The 18,671-nt window shown below is 59.3% G+C and overlaps 1 protein-coding gene across 5 annotated transcripts in view; it reads right to left on the bottom strand.

Moving 5' to 3' along the window:
• Positions 1-18,671, bottom strand: part of MYO9B (myosin IXB) — a 90,444-nt gene that overhangs the window by 3,516 nt on the left and 68,257 nt on the right. For 4 of the 5 annotated variants that reach the window (XM_042978508.1, XM_042978511.1, XM_042978512.1 and 1 more), the window contains 21 exons: positions 17,760-17,799; positions 16,531-16,653; positions 15,601-15,681; positions 14,319-14,429; positions 12,443-12,565; positions 11,184-11,333; positions 10,931-11,097; positions 9,327-10,226; positions 8,566-8,638; positions 8,247-8,371; positions 6,072-6,205; positions 5,650-5,840; positions 4,412-4,510; positions 4,127-4,300; positions 4,002-4,043; positions 3,701-3,812; positions 2,587-2,660; positions 1,939-2,131; positions 1,722-1,850; positions 1,346-1,451; positions 920-1,051 (listed from right to left, as the gene is read on the bottom strand). In XM_042978508.1, the coding sequence (XP_042834442.1) occupies positions 920-1,051; positions 1,346-1,451; positions 1,722-1,850; positions 1,939-2,131; positions 2,587-2,660; positions 3,701-3,812; positions 4,002-4,043; positions 4,127-4,300; positions 4,412-4,510; positions 5,650-5,840; positions 6,072-6,205; positions 8,247-8,371; positions 8,566-8,638; positions 9,327-10,226; positions 10,931-11,097; positions 11,184-11,333; positions 12,443-12,565; positions 14,319-14,429; positions 15,601-15,681; positions 16,531-16,653; positions 17,760-17,799 (3,279 nt within the window). The remainder of the gene's footprint in view (positions 1-919; positions 1,052-1,345; positions 1,452-1,721; positions 1,851-1,938; positions 2,132-2,586; positions 2,661-3,700; positions 3,813-4,001; positions 4,044-4,126; positions 4,301-4,411; positions 4,511-5,649; positions 5,841-6,071; positions 6,206-8,246; positions 8,372-8,565; positions 8,639-9,326; positions 10,227-10,930; positions 11,098-11,183; positions 11,334-12,442; positions 12,566-14,318; positions 14,430-15,600; positions 15,682-16,530; positions 16,654-17,759; positions 17,800-18,671) is intronic. The other variant, XM_042978510.1, reaches the window with a different exon arrangement.

Raw genomic sequence — 18,671 nt, 5'->3', positions numbered from 1 at the left:
AGCGTCAGGGCCTGGCGTCTAGAGAGGCACTGGCCGGAGACTGGGGCACGGCGGCCAGGCAGAGATCCAGAGACCAGGCAGGGCCACAGACACAGCCGTGGGCTGTGTCATCTCGGTGCCAGCTCACCGTGTGACCTCGTGCGGCTCACTCCACCTCTCTGAGCCTGAGCCTCGGACTCAACCAGCCTGGTTTGAAGGAGGAGGTACAGTACGCGGATCAGAGTGAACCGATCCCTCACAGTCACCCTGCAGGGTGGGGGTTCTCCCACCTCCCGTGGAAGCATGAGGAACGGGGAGGCTGAGCGATTTGTCACAGGGGCCGCGGGCAAGCAACCCCAAGGGCTCCAGAAGGTGCACTGTGAGTGGTTAAGTGTGTGGGGGGCTCAGCCTGCGGTGGTCGGTGGGGGGAGGGCGGGCAGCTCAGCCCGAAGAAAGAATCACAGCTCAGGTCTCCCGACATCTTGACCACATGAGGAAAAAAGGAGCAAAGAGTGTGGCGGAAGAGGCCGGAAGGAACTCTGTCAACACCACGCAGCTACTGGGGTAGCGTCAGGGCCACCCAAGAAACCGCCTAGGGTGACACGTTCTTATTTTTACAATTCGAAGCCTGAACAATGTCCTCTCGGTCGCTGATGTCTAACGACTTTCTTCGGAGTTCTTTTGAAGAACTTTGAGAACTTTTGAAGATCGCGCAGTGGGGAGAAGGGGAAGAACCCCCCAGGCCACTGCTGCTTTTCCTGACGGCTTTCGTTGCTAACCAGAGGCCGAGAACACGGGGCTTTGCCGTCTGCCCCTCGCCCTGCAACTGGAGACGAGGGCTTTCTCCTCCTTTTTGTGTTCTCCAGCCTCAAAAGCATTCGGAAGTGATGCCCTAGCTGCCGGAGGAGACGGCGCGGGGGCCCTGGCGCCTGGCACTCACGTGGTGACCTTGAGGACATCCTTCATGCTGGTCAGTGGGTCTGAGTTGTCAGGGCAGCGCAGGAGGCAGGGCGCGAAGATGATAGCGAGAGCACTGGGCGACATGCGGTTCACGTCCTCGAGCAGGGCCACCCTGCGTGGTGAGCGGCAGTTAGGGGTGGCCAGGGAGCCCCGAGACTGGAGGCCAGGACCCTGGGGCCGCTGCCAGGAAAAGTGCCTCCAGACCCTGGAGGTGGAGGCTAGCACCTCGCTTCCATGGGGCAGAGAGCCACCACAGGAGAGCGTGGGGGGCCCCTCCCCGCCCCCCGCCCCCAACCCGGGCCCGGGGCCTGGGGTGCAACCACCAGAGAACGCTGGCCCAGGGAACACTGTGGCGGGGCTCCTGACGGGGACCCCCACCCCACGAGAGCAGGTGGCAGGCACTTGCTTGACGAGGTGGAAGATGAGCCGCTCCAGTGAGTTGTGGTTGGCCTCAGGCAGGTGCTCCAGGACGGTGTAGATGGCGGCCAGCTGCTCCTGCTTTCCCGGCAGCTCTGGAAGGGCCCAGGGCGTCAGCTCCCCATGGCGCTGGCCCCCACACGTTCCCGGGGCTCAGGGGAGCCCCCCCCCCCCCGCCACATGGGGCCAGATGCAGGGCCACAGAGGGGTCCTGGCCCTGTCCTAGGCTGGGGACCCGCACCGGGCTGGCTGCTTTGAGCCTTGGCTTCTCAGCTGTGCCTCCCCGATTAGCCACAGTGAGCGCGTGTGGTTCCAACCCTGGCCGTGGCCACCTGCCCTGCCCTCGCTGCTGCCGTGGGACTCACCTACGGCTCGGAGGAAGTCGCCGTACTGGGCAAAAGTCATGAGGGGCTCAGGCAGCTCCCGAAGCCACTGCTTGAGCACGCCGGTGATGGCATGGATGGGGAAGTTCTCCAGCTTGACGGCCGCGGGGTCTGCGGGGAGGCGGGGGGCGGGGCTGGTGAGCGCAGGCAGGGGGGCTGTGCCCCAGCCCCCTCGTGCCCACTCCCCCCGGACACCCACCTGTCTGCAGTGCCTGTCGGAGCTCCCGCGTGCGGTTGGCAGCGCCCGACTTGCGGTAGAGGCCCTCGGTGTACAGGCCGTGCATCTCCACATGTTCCAGAAGCTTCTCCAGCACAACAGGCACTGAGGCCTTGTCACTGGTCAGGCTGTCCACGCACACGCCGAAGTGGCCTGGCTCGGCGCCTGGCTCGCTCTGCAGTACCAGAGGTGGGGGGGGGGGTGGTCAGGTCTCCTGTGTGGGCTCTACCCTCCCTGCCCCTCATGCCTCCCACAGGCTGCTGGGGGCGCCCGGCTGGGGAGGTGAGCTTGCTGGCCGCTGGGCAGGGGCTCCCCCTGCGGAGCGGCCCCAGCTGCCTCAGGGTGGTTGGTCCTGCTTCCGCTGCAGCTCCAGTGCTTGGGACCCTGCCTCCCTCACGCAGAGTTGGGGATGCCCTCCTGGGTCTCGGGTGGGGCAGGGCTGGGGGTCTGAGACGCACGTATAAGCCCAGTCCTGTCTCAGGGGACCCCGAGGGGCTCTGACAGAACAGGGGCTGCAAACCAGCCCCTCGTCTGACACCCTACACTGGCCTGGCACCAAGCACACCATCTCCTCCACATCGCTCGGGAGGGCCTCCCCTAGGTGTTCCGGAAAGTTCCCGGCCCGCTCACCTTTCTCCTGCATGCGTAGGCGCAGTAGGTCTGAATCTTGGGCACACACTTCTTGTGGCAGGTCATCTTGCACACTAGGAGGTAAGGGGGGGGGGGGTGGTCACAGATGATGCATCGAGGACCCCGGTTTCCCGAGGCCGCCTGCCCTGTCGGCCAGGGACCAGCTGACCAGCTTCTAAATTAGAGTCCTACGAATCCCTGCCCTGATGCCCAGGCGAGGAAGCCACGTGGGCAGATGTTCACAGCTGGTGACTGTCTGTGGCCTCAGAGTCTGGCTGGTGGGACAGGAGCAAGGTCTTGGGACGGGGGAGGTGGGGGGCAGGGGCATACTTGAGAGAGGAAATTGCCTGAGGCCAAAAGGGAGAGGGCAGCCAGTGTCCTTGTCTCAGGACGGTGACAACTGCCTGGGTATTTTTTTTTTTTTTTAACATTTTTATTTATTTTTGAGAGAGTGTGAGCGGGGGAGGGGCAGAGAGAAAGCGAGACACAGAATCGGAAGCACTGCCTGGGTATCTGTGATGGACATGAGGGGACAGATCGCTCTTTACACAGGGACTGAGGAGACAGGAGACCCCGGGCAGAAGAGAGAGAGGCCCAGGGAGAGAAGGCCGATCACTGCAGGAAAATATAACAGCCAGAGACCGACTGACCCGGCCCCGGCCTCCTGCCAGCTGGGTCATCCTGGGCTGTATGTTTCTCGGGGTTCCTGTGGGACTGACTGACCTCGCCTGGCACATGAGGGAGGGACTCGGGGGGTCGAGAGAGGCGCTGGAGTTCAGGCAGCAGGGGCAGTGTGTTGACAGGCTTGGAGGAAGGACGTGGGGTAACCTGCCGAGGTGGAGGGCAGGCTGCAGAGGTGGCTGGGGGCCTCAGGGCTGGCTGAGAATCGGGATCTGCCCCAGGGTGACAGCGGGAGGTCTGAGTGCGTGAGGTGTGGCGAGGGCAGTGTTCCAGAAAGATCCACCCTGTGGCTCGAGTGAAGGCCCTGGTGCACGGTGAGGGGTTGGGGACATGGTGGGGGATCAGGGGGCCTGGTAGGAGGGTCCCGGGGCAAGGTGAGGGTCAGGGGGAGTGGTGACAGCGTTAGGGGACGCGGGGGGGTTGGGGCACTCACCGCTGCAGAGCAGGGCCTTGTCCATGAGCCAGATGTAGGAGAGACACTGCTCACACGACTGAGGGATGCTCACCTGGTAGCTGGCGAATACGTGCCCGTTGTGTTGCTGGACCTGGGGGCGGTGGAGGAGGGCGCTGAGCGGCGAGGGCAGACCCTCCACGGTCTCACCACGGGGCCGCCCAGCGTGCACGCGGCCCGTGGCCTATCGGGGCCGAGGTTCCCATTCATGGCCGGGTTCCCTAGGGCTGGGTGGGACAACACGCTCACACACACGCTCTCTCGCACGCGTGCAAATACTCACAGCGCGGTCCTGCTTCCGCTTCTTCTTCTGGGCTTTGCTCTGCTGTGAGGGGGCACAGAGGCGAAGTCTGTGTGGGCCCCGGGAGCGCCCCCGCCTGCCCCCGTCCCCGAAGCCGCGCCACCAACCTTGGGCGGCTCGAAGTCATTCTTGGTGTGTCCGCGGGTGAACTCGTCGAGCAGCGACTGGAAAAGGTTGAGGACCAAGTTGGTGTCCTTCTCCCCGCGCTCGGCCGCCAGGTTGTTCACGACAATCTGGTAGTTCTCCATCAGGTCCTTGTAGCCGACGTGGATCTTCCCATTCTGCAGGGATGCAGGTGTGACCCGGGGGGGAAAGACAGAAGGGGGAGGCGCCCGGGAGAGGCCATGGGGATCCCCACAGGGGCCCTCGCCAGGGCTGGGGGCTGCACGTACGGGGACAGAGTACATGGTTTTGAGGTTGCTCCTGAACTTCTCGGTGGCTTCGATGAATAAACTCTCAATGGGGGTCTTCTGGGACCGCAGGTCGTTTATCTGCAGGAAGAAAGAGATGCGCTGACCCTGAGTGACCTCAGGTTTTGCAGCTGATTGGTGGCTGTTCCGCTCTGTCCCAAGTCCTTCCCTGGCTCCTCTGGGAAAAAATCTAGGCCCTCTGGCTAATCCCGGTCTTTCCAGTCCCCTTAGGTCGGGTTTACACCACCCAACATTTGGGGTTGGATCACACTGGGGGCTGTTGACCAGCACCCCTGGCCCCCACGCCCCAGATGCCAGTAGCACTCCCCAGTCAGGACAGTCAAAAATGTCTGCAGATGTCCCAGAGTGTCCCCTGGGGCAGGACCATCTCTGGTTGAAAACCACTGGTCTAGCTGGGGCCCTTCCTGCCAGCCCTCACAGGCACTTAATACCGAGCCACGCCCCGGATCCATGCCGTGGTTACTAATTCAGCTCCACTGTATACACTAAGCACTCAATCAGCATCTGCCCTGAGACCCAGCGTGTTTCGTAAAAGTGTATTTTTTTTTTTCCTTTTAAATTTCTAATGTTTATTTTTGGGAGAGAGACAGGGCATGAGCGGGGGAGGGTTGGAGAGAGAGGGAGACACAGAATCCAAAGCGGGCTCCGGGCTCTGAGCGGTCAGCACAGAGCCTGATGCGGGGCTTGAACTTACAAACTGTGAGATCATGACCTGAGCTGAAGTTGGATGCCCAACCGACTGAGCCACCCAGGTGCCCCGGTTCTACATTTCCTGTGCAGTCCCTGTATTAAGACACGCTGACCTTTTTTTTTTTTTTTTTTTTTTTTTTTTTTTAAAGTAAGCTCCATGCCCAACGTGGGGCTTGAACCCACGACCCTGAGATCAAGAGTCACATGCTCTACCGCCTGAGCCAGCACCTCAAGACCCACTGAGTTTTTACACGAGATGTAAACATCTGTGGTGAGCAACAGGAACACCGGCTGCAGGTGTCCTCACGTGAGCCCAGGGAGGGGTTCTCATCTGGTTTCCGGAACTTTCTGTGCCGGAACTGTGCACCTGGATTTTCTGTTCCCGGCGCACGAAGGGCTGTGGTGTGGCGGCTCAGAAAACGGCCGGGTGGTGAAAACCCTTCTGGGGAGGCCCAGCTCTGACACTGTGTGTGTCCCCCCAACCCTGTACGTGCCCCTGGGTGACCCACCTTGTTGAGCAGGAACTCATCCAGGTACTTGAGCTCGTTGGCGTTGGTGATCTGCCGGAACACCGACTCCCGCCACTTCTCTGACACCGTGATTCTGCCGATCTTGAGGTTTCGGTTCTTCTTCCCTTTGCCTCCCGGCTCCTTGGCGTGCTTCTCCCCGGCTGCGTGGCGGTGCTGGTGGCTGGAGGAGGCTGGAGGGAGAAGGAGCAGCTGGTGAGGTGGGTGCTGGGGGAGGCAGGGTCACACACACAGAGAACCAGGACCCTGCCCTGCCGCGAACCGGGGTCTGCAGCCAGAAAGTGCCCTGGTGGGGCTGGGACCAGCCCTCAAGCCCTGTGCCCAAGGCCCCACCTGGAGGCAGCACACGTCCCCAGGGACCCTGGCGGCTCCACCATCCATCCCTGAGGCTGCCGGCAACCAACCTTCTAGATTCTTCTTGGTGGCAGCAGCTTCCAGCACCGTGTGCCCTGGCACTGTGTTCTCAGTTTCCTCCACACCCTCCAGGCTGGCTTTTTTATCCTTGTTCTTGTGCAAGAAAAGTCTTTTAAAAGTGGATCTGTAGGGGAAAGTAAGGGGTTTCATTTAAGCCTCTGGAAATGACCACGGAAGCAAGGCTGAAGGAAAGGTCCTCTTACTTATAAAGAGACAAAATAACGCTTTTCTTGGTTGTCAATGCAATGAGGTCCTACTAAAAATGAGATTGGTTTGTGTGAACTGACAAGGGGGGTCAGGTGAAAAAGCAAGATGCAGGGAAGCCACCACAGCATGACCCCATTCTCATTAAGAAAAAAAAAAAATAGAACTTACCCTCTGCCCCCTTAATGTGTTTTTACGGGCCCAAGTTTCAGGGGGAAAAAAAATCAAATACATGCCAAATCATACACTGAATGGTGTGCCCCCCAAAAGATGTGTCCATGTGTTAAATAACGCTCAGGACCTGGGCGTGTGACTTTATTTGGGAAAAGGGTCTTTGCAGGGGCGCCGGTGGCTCAGTCGGTTAAGCGTCTCACTCTTGGTTTTGGCTCAGGTCATGGCCTCGTGGTTTCTTTCTTTCTTTTTTTTATTTTTATGTTTATTCATTTTTGAAGGACAGAGAGAGACAGAGCCCAAGCAGGGGAGGGGCAGAGAGAAGGGGAGACACAGAATCCGAAGCAGGCTCCAGGCTCTGAACCGTCAGCACAGAGCCCGACGCGGGGCTCGAACTCATGAACCGCGAGACCGTGACCTGAGCCGGAGTCGGCTGCTCGACCTACTGAGCCACCCAGGCGCCCCAATGACCTTGTGGTTTCTTGAATGTGAGCCCCGCATCAGGCTCCGCGCTGGCAGCACGGGGCCCGCTTGGGATTCTCTCCCGCCCCCCCCCAACCTTGTACTGTCTCTGTAGATCTCAAAAAAAAAAAAAGTCTCTGCAGATGTGACTAAGTTCTATGTGCCACGATCTGAATGTGTTTGTGACCCCAAATTCGTATGCTGAAGTCTAATCCCCAGTGTGACGGTATTAGGGGGCTGATTAGATCACGGGGGTAGAGTCCCTATAAATGGGACTAACGCCCTTACAAAAAGGGCCCCAGGGAGTTCCCTTGCCCTTCCTGCCACATGAGGCCCCCTGAGAAGATGCCATCTGTGAACCAGGAAGTGGCCCCCACCACATACTGCATCTCCTGGTACCTTGGTCTTGAACTCCTAGCCCCCAGAACCGTAAGAAACACATGTGGCTCAAGCCACTTAGTCTGTGGTAGTTTTGTTAGAGCAGATGCTAAATGAAGCACTTGGAGCGGAGACCGTCCGGAATACCCCGTTGGGCCTTAAATCCAGTGACAAGTATCCTCATAAGAGACAGAGAAAGAGAAAACACAGAGGAGAGAAGAATGTCAGAGAGAGAAGACGGGGGCGGAGATGGGCTGATGCAGCCACAAGCCAAGGACACCCGGAGCCCCCAGGAACCGGAAGAGGCGAGGAAGGGCCCTTCCCCAGGGCCGTCCGAGGGAGCCGCCCTGCGGACACCCTGATCTCGGACTCGTGGCCGCCAGGACCGTGAGAAGTGAATTCCAGTTGTTGGAAGCCCCCCTGGTTTGTGGGGCTTCGTTCTGCCTGCCTCTCCAAGCCTGTGCTGGCCCTTCCTCTGCCTCCCGTCTCTGCGTTAGGATCAAAGCCCCGCCCGTCCCATGGCCCATCCTCTCTGCTCTGTGATGGAACCATCTGGAGCAGTTCTGTGGAGCTTTCTGGGGACAGAGCCTTGGCCCAGTTTCTTCCATCCCAGGACCCAGGAGGGGTTTCTAAGGTAGAGGGGGCTGGATTTGGATACCATAACAAGTCAAAGGGAAACCGTCTCTCTGTGGACCCAGAGGAGGGGACCCAGACTGGCCCCAGACTTTAGTGGGAGTCATCAGGCTGGCGAGTGGCCACGCTGGCACATGAGGGGGGCGTGACCCGGGCTCTGTGAGGGATCTCTCGTCCCAGGCTGAGCGAACACCTGCCCCACCGTGCATCCTAACTGCCGTCAGTTCAGGAGACCAGACTGCTCTGAGATGGGAGGCCGTGGCAGGGACCCTGGGCATCCCCTGGTGACTTGAGCCACCTCCAGACCCCACACTTACTTAGAGTCTGCCTGGGAGCCTGGGGACAGCCCGGAATCTGTGCCGGCAGAAGCGTCGCCCGACTTCTTCTTCTGGACGGCCAGCTTCTTGGTGCCGGCCTCCCCGTCCACCGTTTCTGTAGAAGGCTGCCAGAGAACAGGGCTGGGTGAGCAAAGGCAGGCAGGACCTGCTGGAGGGAAAGCGGGGGTGCTCCGCTCCCCGTGCGCTCCATCCACCGACTTCCCTTCTCTTTTACGTTGCCCTTCGGGCAGAGCCAGGGCGCCCCGGGCAGAAGCGGGTTTGGCCCCTGAGAGGTGGCAGCCGCAGCCTGAAGCTTTACCTGAGTCTTGGTGTGGGACGGGGACAGGAGGAGCTTGGAGACGTCGCTCGTGGATAAGGAAATGCGCCTCTCCCTGTGAGATCACAGAAATGTGGCTTTTATTTACAAGAGCGAGTTGGACGGTTTTGGTGGTCCTGACTTGGGTGGGAGGGGACCAGGGATGCCGCTGGGTGCTCCCCAGTGTGCCGGACGGCCCAGCCCAGACAAGGAGCCCGACACAGGTGTCAGTGTGCGAGGCCCAGAAAGCCCGACCTAACAGCCCACATCCTCCTCCAGCCCTTTCGCCCTCTGGCCAAGCAGGTCTCTGGGAGGTCAGGCTGGCGACTCGGGAGTCATCGGTATGCAGCTAACTAAGGGTCAAGAGTTGGGCCCCTCTTCAATTCCTGGGTGAGTGCGATCACCCCTAATCTCTGCCGAGGAAACAGAAACCCAGGCAGGCCGGGGAGTGGGGTGTTGCCCCGAGACGCTGCTTCCCACGAAGCCAGGGGATTTCTGTGTGAACACAGCTCGCTGTGGCGGGGGCCTCAGGGTCCCAGCTGGCCCCAGGCTCAGCGGCTCCTGCCAGATGCCTCCCCTCCACCTTCCGCTGCCCCTTCTCCCCTCCGTCCTCAGGGCTCCCACACTCAGAGCCACTCACATGTTTTTGGGACGTGCGGCACTGCCCTGGTCCTGCGGCCAGGAATCTGTGTGTCCCTCCACCCTGCCCGCCCAACCCAGCCTGGCACCCCGGGTGTTCAGACAAAGGAGGGCCCGGGGCTTACTCTGTGGGTGTGAGAGTGGCCTCCATAGCCCGGTACCGCTCGCTGAGGTCCAGGGACTGGCTCAGCATGGTGCTGGAACCGGCGGCCATCAGCTTCTTGCCCCGCCAGAGCTCCACGGCGCTGGCCAGCCGCTCAGAGTCCGGGTCCCGGTACCGCTGGATCTGGGTGGAGCCTCCAGGGCTCTCGGGCCTGTCCTGTGCCCTCAGGTCACCACCGAGCTTGCTCTTGTCCTTGGGAGTCTCAGGGGTGGTGCTGGGGGTGGGCTCGCTGACCCTACTGTCCAAGGCTAGGCTGGTTGGCCGTTCCACGTGGCCAGGCGTTGGGTCCCCACCCTGGGGCACCTTCGGGGTTTCTCCGGGCAGCTGGCACGGTGGCTCCTCTGGCTGCTGCTTAAAAGCGTTCTCTGCCTCCGTCCCCAAGTCTGAAAGGGTTTCATCTTCTCTGCTCTCCTTTCTGTCTTCTGGGAGGCTCTCTTCTTGCTCGAGGATGGCCCTTCCAGAAGGCTCTCTGAGAGCAATCTCTTCCTTGCAGGACTGGATGTGTTTGTTCTGGAGCTTCACGTGCTCCAGCCCTCTCTGCCGCCGTGACTCGCGCTTCTCTCGGCTGCTGGGCACCTTCTCGTGACTTTCAGCCGTGTTCTTCTGGGGTGCGGGAGGTTTCTCCAGGCTGGGGACCTCCTCCGGTGGGGAGCTCTCTGCCAGGGGCTCATCGCTTGGCCACACCTCGGGCTCCACTGCCGAAGGCTCCCTGTCCTCCGATGGTTCCGGGCCCTGCCTGGGCACCTGCTCCTGCTCGGCCACCTGGCCTGGCCCTCCCTCCGCTGTTTCTTCCCTCAGGGCTTGCTGGGCCTCCCTCTCCTTCTCTTCAGCCTTCTGCTTCTCTTCGACCATCTGCCTGAAGCTGGTGTGAGGCGTTAAGGGGGAAATTTCAGGAACAAACATGCATGCCACCTCCAGAACCCACGCAGGGCATCAGGGGCCCCCGTGCCACCCGTGGGCTAGGGGCCAGGCTCTGCCTCTGTTAAATGGGGTAACCCTGGCCCTCGGAGAGTCTTCTGGAAATGTGGAAACTCTTCAGCTACGAAAGGGGGATACAGGAGGTGGCCCCTTATTGTCATGGCCACCTCTGCCCTGGGTCTCCTCACCGTGGGAAGGATCTGTTAAGAAATCCCTGAGTTCCTTTGGGGTCCCTGGCTGGGTGGACGCCTGAGATTCACGTATAAGAATGGGGCAAGGGGAACCGGCTATGGGCTGGTCCTAACAACCTGAACCCTCCACCTCTGAAGCCAAGTGTTTCATTAAGGGGCCCAGGGAGGGCAGGTGCAGCGAAGGGGGGGGGGTGGTCTCCAGTGGAGAGCCAGCCTGGCCAACAGTGACCTCTGTCTTCATCTACAGTGCTGCCCACCAGCCGTGGAGCATCTCTCTCTCTGGGGCCGTGCGTGCCCAGACGGCTAGACTCCTGCCAGCCCCTCCCGGCTTCCCTGCGCCTAGAATCACGTCCTGATGGCTCCGCTGGCCAGAAGCCATCTCAGGCAGCTCTCGGGCGGGTGGAACGTTCGGGGCTGGGGGGAGCTGGGGGGCGAAGGGGGGCCTGGCTCTGCTCACCTCTTGCGCTGCAGGTGACCCCGGCAGAGGCTCTGCAGGCGGACGATACTCTGTCTCTGGTGCCGGTAGGCCACCCGTTGCCGGTAGCCCCTCCACGCAGCCTGGAGGTACACAGCGGCCTGCGTCCTCTCCAGCGTCCGGCGGACACGGTAGGACCGCCAGCAGGCCTGGGGGCGGAGCGGGCATTCAGGGACCCGGCACGTGGGCCCCCCGGCTGCCCCCACCCCCAGCCCTGCAGGGGGCCGCCCGGTACCTGGATGGCGACGGCCGCCTGCCTCATCTGCAGGAAGTGGCGGCGTTCCAGCACCATCCGGAACCAGCTCTGGAGGAGCAGGATCTTCCGCACGACCTCCCGGTGCAGCGTCTCCTGCAGGGCTTGCCGCTCGGTCTCCTTCAGGAAAACCTGGCGGGCGGGGGCGGGGGTGGGTGGGCACAGGAGGGGTCAGCACAGCCCCCAGAATCCCCGTGCCCGGGAGGTCTCTGCATAGCCCACCCCGGAAGGGCGTGAGACCAAGCTGGCGTGCTGACCGACCCGACCACGGGGAGCTTTTTAATACGGTGAGAGAATTCACGTAACGTGAAACTAACCATTTCAGCGCAAACAGTTCAATGGCATTTGGTACCTTCGTGACAATGGTGCAAACATCGTTACTGTCTGGCTCCAGAACATTTCCACCACCCCCAGGAGAGGCCCATACCCATTAGCGGTCATCCCCCTGGCCCTCTCCCCCCAGCCCCTGGCCACCACTAATCTGCTTTCTCTGGATTTGCCTGTTCTGGATGTTTCATATACGTGGGATCACACACTACAGGCTTTTGTGTCTGGCTTCTTCTCTCGCTCACAACGTTGTCAAGGCTCATCCATATCATAACCTGTATCGGAGCCGTACCACATTGCATTGTACGGGTGGCCCGCGTGTTTTGAATCCGTTCATCAACTGATGAACGGATGGCTTCTTTCTACCTTCTGGCTATTGTGACTCATGCCCCTGTGAACACGCGTGTATGAGGATTTGCTGGGACGCTTTGTTTCCAGGTCTTTTGGGTCCATACGTGCGGACTAAATTGCTGGGTCACGTGGTAACTCTAGGATTGCCTTGCTGGGGAACTGTGCGGGGACTTTTCACATCAGATGAAGCCCTAACGGGAGCTGACCTTACCGCTGTTGGACGGGGACAGTGGCTGGTGCCACAACATTAAGAAGCAACCAGCATGTACCTAGAGGTGGGAGACGGCGTCTGGAAGGAGCACAAGGGAATGAGACCTTTTGCCAGACATTAAGAGGTAGCAACTGGCCCCTGAGTCCCCTGCAGTAACCCTAGGCTATGTGTGAGGAAGCAGGAAAACAGGAGTGATGCCTGGGCCCCGCCCCTTAGAGGCACCCTTTGCCTTCTGGGAAGAAACATGCGCTGGGCCCCAAAAAAGACACTTCCGCAGCAGAGTCCCTTGTCTTTCAGGCCGTGGGAGGACCCTGTGGACGCTGGAAGCCCCCCGAGGGGCCGGAGTCCTGACCTTGGTCTTCCCGATCTGGTAGCTCCTCTTGTCTATGTCCATCTTTTCCAGCAGGGCAGAGATGACCTCCCTGCAGGGCTGGGCGTTCTTGGGCAGCAGCACCTGGAACTGCTCTGTGAAATCCTGGGGGATTGTGGCCAAGAAAAGAGAATCTCTGCTGAGCGCTCCCGCCACCAGCAAGGATAGGATGCTCCAGCGAATCCCAAATTTCCGAAGCCGGGACCTGGTTTGACCTGAATGGCACTGACCAAGCTAAAATCTCGGACTCTCTGCAGCAGCCTAAAGCTTAGGAAAGACTGCCACACACACAGAGCACCAGGGTCTTTCAGCCACTTCCTGAGTGAGCCACTCAGGATGAGAAAAAGGAGGCAGGCCATGATGGAGCCATGTCCCCGAGGCCATATGGGGACAGCTGGATTGGGGACCAGGTGCCACTGGCTTCAGGCCCGGGGCTCACGTCAGTGCTCATACAGGTGGTGCCAGTTCAGGGCACGAGCCAGGGGTTCTCAACCTAGGCCAGCTTATCACCGGGGACGTGTGGCGATGTCGGGAGACATCCAGGGTTCTCCCAACTTGGGAGCGGTGGGTGTTACTGACATCGAGTGGGTGGAGACCCAGGGATGCTGCTCAACATCCCATAATGCACAGGGCAGCCCCTGCAGCGAATGACCTGGTGGCCCTCAGTGTCAACGGTACGGCAGATGAGAAACTGCTCTAGGAATTTGGTCTTTGCCAACTTGAGGTTACTAATGATCCTTTGTGGGTTTTTTTCCTTCTTGTTCTTTCTTCTTTATTTATCTTGAGAGAGAGAGAGAGAGAGAGACAGAGAGCGCGTGCACATGCATAAACACACGTGGCGAAGTGGCAGAGAGGGAGAGAATCCCAAGCAGGCTCTGCACCATTAGCATGGAGCCTGATGTGGGGCTCGAACTCAAACCATGAGATCGTGACCAGAGCTGAAGTCGGATGTCTAACCGACTGAGCCACCCAGGCACCTCTGATCCTTTTGTGTTTCTTTTGTTTTGTTTTCTTTTTTTTTTGAGAGAGAGAGCAGGGAAGGGGCAGAGAGAGAGGAGGAGAGAGAATCCCAAGCAGGCTCCATATTGTGAGCACATAGCCTGGTGTGGGGCTTGATCTCATGAACCATGAGATCATGACTAGAGCTGAAGTAGGACGTCTAACCGACTGAGCCACCCAGGCACCTCTGATCCTTTTGTTTTTCTTTTCTTTTCTCTTCTTTTGAGAGAGAGAGAGAGAGAGAGAGCAGGCAAGGGGCAGAGAGAGAGGAGGAGAGAGAATCCCAAGCAGGCTCCATACTGTGAGCACACAACCTGATGGGGGGCTTGAACTCATGAACCATGAGATCATGAGCAGAGCTGAAGTCGGATGTCTAACCGACTGAGCCACCCAGGCACCTCTGATCCTTTTGTGTTTCTAAAAAGCCCAGGGAGCCATCTATGAAGTCATCACCTCCCGGGGCTCAGTTTCCGCATTGGCAAAACAGAAGCCAGGACCGCCTGCTGTTGGTTTGGCAGAATAAAAGAGATGGGTATAAAAGCGTCTGTCGCCGAAGATGCTCAACAGAGGGCAGAGCTGTGCAGGGATCTGCTCCTGTAATTCCCTCTTCCCGGCTTGGCTTTATAACTCTGTATCCTTCCAGGCTTGGCCTGGGCCCAGCCACCTCTTCCAAGAAAACTTGCTCCCTCTCCCCACCCCGACCTCTGAAATGACTGGTATAAATGCCAACAGGGCCGGAGCGGAGAAGCCCTGGCACAGAGTAACCCCCTGGGCTCGTGTTCCAGAGAAGCGCTCTCTCTCAAAGAGGGAGGTGGCCAGCCCTCTGCCCTGTCACGACGGCCACGAGTGTGTGGCTTACCTGGAACGTGTACTTGGCACTGTAGCCTGACCTCCGGATCCGCACTGTCTCCAGCATGCCCGTGTAGCGTAGCTGCTGTAGCACCAGCTCATCGTCGAAACACAGCTCTTTCTGAAACGGAATATGAGCCATCAGGACAGGTGCCAGCTGCGGGACAATCAAGCGTCGGCAGCCGGGGATGGGGATCTGTAGGCACGAGATCCTGTAGGATTCTGGACATGAGCATGGTCCGGGAGCCCACACGGGCCCCCCCCCGGCTGGTCAGAATGTCCCCAGCACGGCAGCCGCGGGCACCTGGAGGACCCATCTTTCCTTGTTCCAGACATTCTTTTTGGAATAAAGAGCTGGGGCTGCTCAGCACTGGTGCTTAAGGTATTCATCTCTTCTGGAAAATCTGGCATCTGAGCTGCTCTATTCCCTGGTGTCTGGGAGACAGATGCCATTTCTCACTGCTCAATTTAGGATAATTTGCTGCGAAGAGTTATTTCTTAAGGACTCCAATCAAAACCTGTGTTGAGCTCGTACTCTGTGCCAGGCCCTGGGGTAAACACTAAGGATTTGGCTAAGAGGGGAATAAGGTCTGGAGGTGGGAGCCAGGCACATATGTGAATGGGGCAGACACTGCCTGGGCCCCCCTGGGAAGTGTCCAACGGGAGAGGGGGCCCTGGGCCAGGTCCTGAGGAGGGAACAGGCAGGAGGAGGAGGGCGGGGAACAGCCAGGTAAAGGCCCAGAAGAGGACGGTCCCAGGAGCAGGGGAGAGCCAGGGAAATGGGAAGAGTAGACAAAGGGGGTAGGTCCAGATCCTGAACAGCCCCCAGCCACGCTCCCAAGGGGGCAGAATGGCCAGCGGACCCCTGGGGCAAAGGAAGCCTGGCAGTGAGGGCTGAGCCCACTACTAGGGCCCCCCGTGGTGCTCCACTGAGTCTTTCCAGAAGCTTTCAGATCAAATGAACAGCAGCCTCTATGCTCCTGCCGTGTGATCTCACCCTCTCCCTTCTGCTACATTTTCTGCACTGGCTGATCCGGGGATGTACTGACACGCTTGACCTGTCCCTTCTTGAGCAAACCTCTGGGGCCCCTCCATGTTCCAGACGATGTCGCTGCTGTTGGTTGGCCACCTGGCTGCCCTCGGCAGGCTATTTACCGTTCCTGGAACCTGGCTGAACACTTGGTTCCTTGAGGCTTTTCATGGCCCCCAAGAGGCCACGGCAACACAGGAATACCCCCCGCTGAGCCACCAGACCTTGGCCTTCACTTCCCCAAGACACTGGAGCTACTCACCTTCTCGGCATTAGAGCGGATGCAGCGGATAAAGAAGGGCTCTGCCTTCCCCAGTGTCTCCAGGAGCTTGTTAAGGGACGTCTGGGGAAAGAGGGAGAAGGTCTTGAGCTGGGACCCCCCACCCCCACCCCCAAGAGGCACACTGCTCAGTGGGAGGGGACCCAGGTCACTTGCTGGCATCAGTAGTGATGCAGGACACGGGAGGTTGTAGGTGGACATTCTGACTAGAGGCTGAACTACCTCTGGGAGCCCCAAGAGAGCGGTAGGGTCCCCAGAGCTGACAGCTGTCATCTTCCCAGGGTCTCCTAGCTCTTTGTCTCAGCAGGAGTGTTAGGGGGAGTGGGACCAAACTTCTGGGCATTTAAAATGCTAGACAGCTTCAGAAAGAAACACAGATACAGTGACTTTGGTCTTTGGCCTGCTATTAACAAAAAGGATTTTCAGGAGCTTCCAGGTGAGGTAATTTGCCAAAAAGGCCAAGGTGGGCACAAAAGACTCAGAATGAAAAAGAGGAAAGGGACAAAAAAGCTAATGGTGAGGGTTAGTGGCAGCCATTGAACCCCCTTAAAAAAAAAAAATATGCCTCTGAGCTTCCTGGCAGCCAAGGAGAAAAGGAAAACATGATGTAACATCATAACATGTTAATCCGTTATTTTAACTCGATGGTTCAAAACAGGGGTGATTCTGCTTCACCTCCAGAGCACATGGCCATGACTGGGAACATTTTTGGCTGCCACAACTGGAAGATGCTACTGTGCATCCCAGAATGCACGGGATGACCCCCACCGTGGAGAATGATCCAGCCCCAAATGTCAAACAATGCTGAGGCCACGAAGCCCTAGGGTAATAATTTGTTGGGTCTGTCGTGGCCAAGTCACGGGCGCATCGGGTTGAGTCTAGCGTCACCTCTGGCCTCTCTCGGCTGCCCACCTGGAACTGGGCGCTGATGCTCGGCGGTTTCTTTTTCTTGTGTAGGTGCAGCAGGGACTTGGTGGTGCGATCGTGCAGCGTCATGCTGATGATGAGCTTCAGCGACTTGGAGTCCAGCAGGTTCTAGGACAGACACATGGGGGTCTGGCCTGCCCTCCTGGGGTCCCAGTGGGCACTGGGAGGCATTGTAGATGCCCCAGAGCCAGGACTGTGTTCCGGGGAGGGGGGGCAGTTCTTGGGATCAGTCTCGGGGCAGGGCTGCTGGAGGGTAGGGGATGGTGGGCCTGGTGGGAGGCAGGGACCGCCCTGGGGCCGAACCTGGGCTTTACCCTGCACATGGTGCCGGCTCTGGAAGGACTGATTACAGCCTCTTTGGCAGCCCGAGTGCCCGGAAGCCAAGGGCTCCAGCGTGCCACCTCCCTCCTGTCGAGCTCCAGGACCGCCAAGTCTCCTGCACTTCCGCAGGAGCTTATCCGGCTGGTCTGGTCCCCCCACCATGTATGCCAACACTTAGTAGCAGCTGACAAGAGGAACAGCACCGTCCCATCCGCTGGATGCACTGAGGGGTTTTTCTCACTTTTGCAGACTTCCTGATCCGTCCGCACACCGTGTGTGGAGACTAGGCAGAGGCTGGACGCACTCTGGCCAAGGCCGGCTACTGGGGTCTTGGCTGCTGGCAACGCACGGTTGCCCCCTTCCTGGTGGGGCTTCCCTGGCTAAAGGGCATCCTCTCCCAGACAGGCCAGGAAGGTGCTGCACCCTGTCCCGCCCTCCGGAGGTGGCTGGTAGCTAAAGACCCCCAAAGTGGGGGTAGGACAGAAGGGTCCCATTGCCTCTGGGCAGGAAAAGCTCTGTGGTGCTGTTCACGCCCCTAGGCTCCTGTGGGATGAGGCCGAGCCCACCTCCTCGCTCAGTTCCCCCGCCCCAGCCTGCTTCTCCCCTCCACACGCTTCTGCAAATAGCCTATCCCCATCACGCGCCCTGCTTCCGGGAAGCCCAAAGGCAGCTCCAAATCATTTCCACGCGAGCACTTATTTTTGGAGGGGAGCGGGGGGCAGGGGGTGATGGGGGGAAGAGGAAGGGACTACAGAGCTGGAGAAGTTAAAAGTGCCTCCTCCCCCTCTCCCCCTCCCATCTTCCTCCCATTTTCCGGAAGGCAAGTTGAGCCAGGCGCTCTCAAGACAGGCAAAAGCAAGGAGGTGGCCTCGGACGGTGTCGCGAACGTTTACCTTTGGAATGAGCTGCTTTTGTTTGATACCTTTACTTTTCCTGTCAAAATATTAAAAATGGTTTTGTGAACAGAGGGAACACGGTGTCCATAGGTTTGGGTTAGTTCAGCAAGCCACGCCTTGCGGGTTAGAGGGAGCGGAGTGAGAGCAGAGAAAGCACAGTCGGGAGGCACAAGTGCAACGAGGCGCCCCCCCGCCCCCCCAAGCCCCGGCGGGCCCTCCCTGCGCACGTGTGGGGCGCTTCTGTAGCTGGACGTGAACTTTACCGGGCCAGCGGCGGCCCCCGAAGCGGCAGGGGCACCTAGCCTGGGGCCACTCGGATGTCCGGGGGGCAAGAGGGGCCGCTGGTGATCGGTAGGGCAGAACGTGCATCTGTACGGGGCCAGCTACAGATCTCAAAAAATGCCCCAAACGGAGCTTTGAGGGACCCTGCGCGGTTCTGATGCCGGCCGGGCGTCCTGGCTTTACTCGCTACACATTGGGAAATGCCAAGTAGGCCCACAGAGCCTCTTTGGGACCCCCTGGCAAGCGGAGCGGGGGGGGGGGGTGTCTGCCCTGCAAAGAACTGCAGCGGGGTTTGGGTAGGAGCGCTTTTCAGACTCACAATGGTGGGAAGGAAAAAAACAAAAGCCAATCTTTGGGGGCAAGGGAAGGGGTACAGTAGGCCCCTCATTCTCAGACACTTTACGGAAACCTTGCAGGCGAAAGAAAAGTTTTTTTATAACTTGCGGGGCGGCTCGCTTTGGAAAGCAGCCGAGGAGAGGGTGCCCCACAGATCAGCAAGACGCTTGGCTGTGAGCTTCGCTGTGCGTCAGGTGCGACCTCGATCCCCAGGAATGAAAACGAATTTGAAAACCGGTGCCCTTGCGGGCACAAGCTCTGCTCTCCGCAGGCTCGGGCCCGGAGCGGCCA

The sequence above is a fragment of the Panthera tigris genome, chromosome A2 (genome assembly GCF_018350195.1).
Source record: "Panthera tigris isolate Pti1 chromosome A2, P.tigris_Pti1_mat1.1, whole genome shotgun sequence".
Lineage (NCBI taxonomy): Eukaryota > Metazoa > Chordata > Mammalia > Carnivora > Felidae > Panthera > Panthera tigris.
Note: the sequence above shows the minus strand (reverse complement) of the source record. Positions and strands in the feature narration are given on the sequence as shown.